This window comes from Clarias gariepinus, chromosome 11 (assembly GCF_024256425.1).
Source record: "Clarias gariepinus isolate MV-2021 ecotype Netherlands chromosome 11, CGAR_prim_01v2, whole genome shotgun sequence".
Classification (NCBI taxonomy): Eukaryota; Metazoa; Chordata; class Actinopteri; order Siluriformes; family Clariidae; genus Clarias; species Clarias gariepinus.
In genome coordinates this window covers 23,267,603-23,273,940 of record NC_071110.1, presented here as the reverse complement: position 1 = coordinate 23,273,940, position 6,338 = coordinate 23,267,603, and the positions used below count along the sequence as shown (strand labels likewise).

At 39.6% G+C, this 6,338-nt stretch overlaps 1 protein-coding gene across 1 annotated transcript; it reads right to left on the bottom strand.

Moving 5' to 3' along the window:
* Nucleotides 1–4,620: 4,620 nt before the first annotated feature.
* LOC128533555 (odorant receptor 131-2-like) lies at nucleotides 4,621–5,598 on the bottom strand. The gene has a single exon (XM_053507840.1). It carries the CDS (start codon nucleotides 5,596–5,598, stop codon nucleotides 4,621–4,623), a length of 978 nt encoding a protein of 325 aa, XP_053363815.1.
* Between the last annotated feature and the right edge of the window lie 740 nt (nucleotides 5,599–6,338).

Sequence of the window (6,338 nt, the reverse complement as noted above, 5' to 3'; positions counted from 1 at the left end):
CTGTCGAGCTACACATGTCGTTCCCGAGCTGCTAATGATCCAGACTCCCTCTGCCCTCCGGACCTGTCTGACCCATCCTGGTGCCCCACTTCTGGTTAAAGATCTAGTCACATGGATGCCCCGTGTGTCTCTCTGGGTTGCGTCTGGTGTCTGGGGATGATTCTCTCTACCTAGAAGATGGTTCTGGCCTTGACTGGTGTTGGCAACTGTTTCTCTCGGGGACTTGACAGTTCGATAGTTCAGGACTGGAACTTCCTACAAGTCTACCTGGGTCTTTAATAACTACCTGGACTCCATATTAACATCAATTAACATCAGCTATTATAGCTGAACTGCCTGCCACCTAACACACTGTATAAATGCAGATCATTTACTGCTTTCTGTTTCACCCAAATGAGGATGGGTTCCCTGTTGCGTCTGGTTCCTCTAGAGGCACAGAAGGAGAGCGTTAGGTAGACAACCCATACCCGTAAGGCCCTTCATAGGCTGCCTCTAAAAGATCGGATCACTGCGCCGCCTTCTTTTCAAAGAAGAAGTCCTGAAAGTTTCTGGGGAATGGGGCCATGGAACATGTTCCCCTACCAGACAGTGAGTCATGCTACTACAGTTGGTATTTCTTGGGTTCCAAGAGAAACGGGGGGCTGTGTCCAAATTTTTTAGATTTCGCGAGCTGTACCGCTATCTAAAATAAATAAATACAGCTTCAAAATGTTGACTGTAAAAGTGATTGCTCTCAAATCCTACCAAGCGATTAATTTGGGACAATCGATTGAAGAATGCTTACTTTCATATAAAAATATTGCCACAACACAGAAGGTTCCTGAGGTTCGCTTTCAGGCGTGAAGCTTACCGGTATTGAATCCTTCCATTTGGTCTAGCTCTCTCACCCGCATATATATAAAATGCCTGGATGTAGTTCTGCCTATTACGACTCCAGAGCAGTCTGGCTGTCCCAGTCTCAGTAGCTAGCGCTTCGACATCAGCATGTCGTCCTAGCTCATCTTTGTTTCTAGGATTGAAACCCAAAAGTCGAATCCATCCTCAACACCCTTAAGGAAATCAAGCTAGACCAGAAAGTGACCATCACTTTCAGAGATCTTAGCTCTTATGGCAGCTGTATCAATGGTGACACCTTTGGGCCTTCTGCACATGAGAGCATTTCAATTGTGGCTAAGACAGGGGATTTCACTCTAGGGCCAATTTCCAATAAAGGTTACGCGCCAGTGCTTTGTACCCTTCCTATGTGGTTCAGACCCCGGTTTCTGACTCTGGGTCCCACCCTAAGTTCGTCCTGTTGTCGCAGATGCTAACAACAGACGCTTCCCTCACGGGCTGGGGTGTGGTCTTAGATCTTAGGTCTTAGGTCTCATTTGCCTCAAAATGAGGGCTCTATTTTTGGCCCTAAAGCACTTTCACCAGCAGTTGAGAGGCTCCCATGTCCTAGTGCGGGTGGACAACACCATGGCAGTCTCATATATTAATCGCCAGGGCAGACTGTGCTTGCACCGCTAGTTAGCTAGCGCACCAAGTTCCTCTCCCTCAGGGCGATTTACATTCCAAAGCATATGAATGTGGGAGCAGTTGTACTGTCCAGTCAATCTCTGACACACGGGGAATGGAAACCCCACCCTGAAGTAGTCAGTCAATCTGGGAGAGATTTCATGTAGCAGAGGTGAACCTCTTTGCCTCGTAAGATCAGCAGATGTCCCCTTTGCTACTCTCTGACTCTTCCAGCAAGGGTCTGGACACCTTAGCCCGTACATGGTTACGCCTTTATGCGGTTTTCCTGATAGCTCTGCTCCCGGGAGTCTTGGCGCTCAGGCGCAGGGGATGATATTTCATCCCCGGCCCGAGCTTTGGAACCTTCATGTTTGGTCCCTGAATGAGACCAATGAAGTTAAGCTGGTCTTCCAGCCAGCGTAGTTAAGACTATTCTAAGTGCTAGGGCTCCCTCCCCTAGAAGAGCTTATGCCCTCGAAAGAAATGTATTTGAAAGTTGGTGCATGACGAAGCAGATAGATCCAGCCCACTGCCGAATTGTTTCAGTGCTGGAACTTCTGCAGGAAAAGTTGTCCTTGGGCTTGTGCCCTAGTACTCTCAAGACGTACGTAACTGCTATTTCAGTCTGCCATGTCCTGATCGATGGGGTTACTGTGGGAAAACACCCTTTTAGTTACCCGTTCCATTTATGGAGCTAAACGGTTGAGGCCACCCACTAGAGCCACGGCCCCTTTTGTGGGTTTTATCTATCATGCTCAAAGGTCTTTTAAGACCCCTTTTGGTTTCTGACCCTTAAGATGGTTTTTCTAATGGCCATTACCTCTCCAAGAGGATTGGAGAGGATCTGTCACTCTCCCAATCCTGCCTAGACTTTGCCCCTGGGCTAGTCAGTCCTCACTGAACTTTCTTCTAAAAGTTCCATTTTCAACATGCACCCTATTGTTTTGAAGCCTTCTGTCCTCCGCCTTACAGCTTTGAAGCAGGGGAGACTTCACTTACTGTGTACAGTACGTGATCTTCAGATTTACGTCCACCACATCAGCCAGTGGCGTAAGTCAAAGCAGCCTTCACATGTTTTGGGGCCGCGGGGGGCGGCCGCTACTACACTGGGTAAGGGATGCTATTGCCCTCTTCTACAACTATTTCTACAAGGCGCGTGGGCTCACTTCGCCTCTAGGAATCAGGGCTCATTCAACCAGGGGGATCGCCTCATCTATTGCACTAGCAAGAGGTATTTCCCTGCAGCAAGTGTGTGTTGTGGACGGTTGGTCCTCTCCACACACATTTGTTACATTTATAGTTTGAATGTTCATGCTACTCCGGGCTCATGGGTCCCCGAGTTAGCTGCCCAGGCATAGTTTTGAGACCTTCTCGGCCTTGTGCGCACTGAGTGTAGCCTTTGAAAGGGAACGTCTCGGGTTACTTTGCTGTAACCCTGTCCCTGAAAAGGCGGGAATAAGATGCTGCATCCCAATGCCGCACTGCCTACGTGACCGGACGTCCGTTCAGACAAATCAATCTGAGGAATGTTTCCGGCTCACTCCTATTTATAACCTGCAGGTGTTTCTCATCAGATGACGTCACTCGACTGAGGTTAAATAAACCAAAATTTGGCGTGTTTGATACACACATGCTTTACAACCAGCAACATGTTTCCCATAGCGAAGGGCTACAGCAAAGTAACCCGAGACGGTGTCAAAGTCTAAAGTAGGAGAGGAAAGACACAGAATCTAAAGTTGCTTCAGGTCAAGTGTAAATTTTGCACAGTCAGGGGTGCTTTGGGGACTTTGAAAAAAAAAAAAAACTTCAAAAGTGCATTTTTCGTTCATCATAATTTTTTGAGGATGTACAAAATTATAATTTTGACCACTTATTTCTGCTATTTTCTGTTATCTCCCTGATGAACCTCTTTCCCCTGTCACACGTGCACATTTAGTTCCCATAAACAGTTACCAAGTACAAATTTCATACTCTAGACTTTAGTACTATAGCCCTCATATCTACTTATTTAATCATGAAAACACAATAAAACAACTTTTCAGGCAACTTTACAGTTAATTTTAAGTTCAAGTTTAAGTTCAAGTAGGCTTTATTGTCACTTAAACCATATACAGTTAGTACACAGTGAGACGAAACAACATTCCTCCAAGACCAAGGTGCTACATGCAACATAAATTAACAGAAAAACCAAACTAGCTAACTAAGAGGCCTAGTTAGCTGGCTAGCAGAGACAAGACAGATTGACCTAACATAAATTACAACATAAATTAACAAAACTAACTAGCTAAGAAAGACTATCTACAGGTTTTTTTTTTTATACACAGACAACAGACAACAAAGTGCATGTGCAAATGTGCAAACAAAAGCAACAAAGTGACAAACACAACATAACATAATAATATGGTGTTGAGGTGATGAGTTGAGGTAGTGGAGAAACATGGTAAACGTTCCTTAACGTATCAGTAAGAATTATGAAGTTAAGAAACTGAACCTGTGACAATAGAGAAAATGTCTGAAATCCCTAAAAACTAATAACTTTTTAAATACCTTGAATTTTTTTGAATACCTTTGTGGCAAAATGAGGCAAAGGCAAAATGATTTTTAAGAAAAAAGTGTCACTGTCTAAATACCTAGGACCTAGGCACACTGGTAAACAAACCATTGTTCAGCAGTGCACATCATGTAAAAGAAAAAATAATTTTTTTAGGGTATGTATATTATATGGTTTAATAATATATAATGGTTTTGTTAGTGTTAAATGTTTTATTGTTCATTTTATATAGAAAATTTTACAGATAGTATCAGAATAATCTTTGACAGTTTGATATCGACTACCAAAAGTAAATTATTTATGTATTTGGTACAGAATAATTGCATATTTAATGATAATGAATGTTTATTTATTTACATCTAGCTATCTTGACCTATCTTTTATAGTGTATTTTTATAGTCTATTTTTGTGTGAAAATAAACCCCCTAATAACAAAAATTTTATTTATTTATTTGTAAATTTTCATTACAAATAATATATACATATGGTGAACATAATTTTTTTTATTGTCAATTATAAACATGTGTTCGATATAAAATTTTAAAATAACAAACAATATGATGTTCTTCTTAAATTGGTTTTATTTTCAATTGTTTAATTTCCCTTGATGCTGAGAAAAGGCGATCAGTACCACACAAAGCATAATGCCTTAAGACATGGAAAAAATTTTCATCTCTTAGACCATAAACCAATGGACTAAGACTACGGGGTAAAAATAAAAAAAAAATTAAATTGAAATATTTTATATTTCTAAGTGCCATGGTTTCAACCTTATAAAATGCCATTTCTATATATGGGGTAAAAAACTGCATCATGCACAGAAACAGCTGAACACCATGAAGTAGCACAGTTCTCATGCTCTTATTGGTTGAGTTCATTTTCTCAGTGGAAGCAGCTCTGGCGGCAATCATTATCTTGATGTAGGTGAAGACAATGATAATGACTGTAAAAAGAAAAAGCATAACATAAATTACAGCACGACTATGCGCCTGCCATTCTTTGATTAACATAACCTCTGCATTACATACAGCAGAGGAGAACAGAGTATTAGTTGGGGCTTCTGCCCAAAATCCTATAAAACTAAATGCTGGAATTATAGAACTGATACTCCATATGATAAAAAACCCATATGATATGGTCCTGCTTGTGGAAATCTCAGCGTGTCTCAGAGGCATGCATATAGCCACATAGCGTTCCAGACACATTGCCAACAAAGTCAGTGCTGTACAGCAGATGAAAAAATTCTGAATAAGGACACAAATCGAACAAATACCCATATTTATTGGGAACTGGAAATAAGTCCCAAGTGAAAGCAAGTCTGCTAACAGTATGAATGCACTATCCACAAAAAGAGTTTGTGCAAACAAAATGTATCTTGTTTCTTCCCTAAATACTTCCTTTTTAAGAAATGTAAATATCATTAAACAATTTATATAAAGAAAAAATCCAACTAGGATCTGCAACAATATGATTTTTTGAGTTGAAGACCATGAATCATTTAATATGAAATTATTGCTTGAGTTGCTGTTCACTCCTGCACTCTGCATATCTATAAACTCTTAAATATAATAAGTGAAAATATGATACACCATACAAAAAGATGTGCTTGCTGCCATCCAACATTTCTCGTGTGTGTATATTTATATACTGTTCCTGTGGTCACAGAAGCATTACAGTTGGTGCTGTTAGTATTAATATTTAATTAAGTTTTTTATGATGATGATGATGCATTTTGTCTTTATATTTAACTGTTGTTCAATCTTAAACCATAAGAACAAACATACAATTACCTTCTGTTAATAAATATGACATGCATTAGCAAAAAAAATACCTTGTCTGACCCTACATATCCAAAGTTTATTCAATGCCCACAATCTGATTTAATATTGGTACTGCTCATGTTTTATGCATATTTTTCTGTTTTCTTCTTTGTCCAAGAATAAATTTTTTCGAGGGTCAAATGTGATTTTTTTATTATATTATAGTAAATCATGTGACCAGCACTTGCCACAGTTTCATAAAGCATACTTGTCAAGCATAAAGGAACAGTTTAACAGGAAAATAAGAACTCCATTTCTGCAGGTATGAATATTTTTTTTTTAATGAAGCAAAAAGTATTTTAAACTAATAACTAAAATATTTTTACATGCATGTTTTTCTTGCACCACAATAATGTGAAAAAGTATAAATGGCAAAATACTGTGTTAAAATTGTTTGGGTTTATACAAGTGTCATTTTTGTGATTTTTTTTTTTACATGCAAGTTAGTATTAATAATACAGTATATT

Coding starts and splice junctions, on each gene's coding strand:
- LOC128533555 (XM_053507840.1), bottom strand. CDS start 5,598: ATGCAGAGTGCAGGAGTGAACAGCAACTCAAGCAATAATTTCATATTA.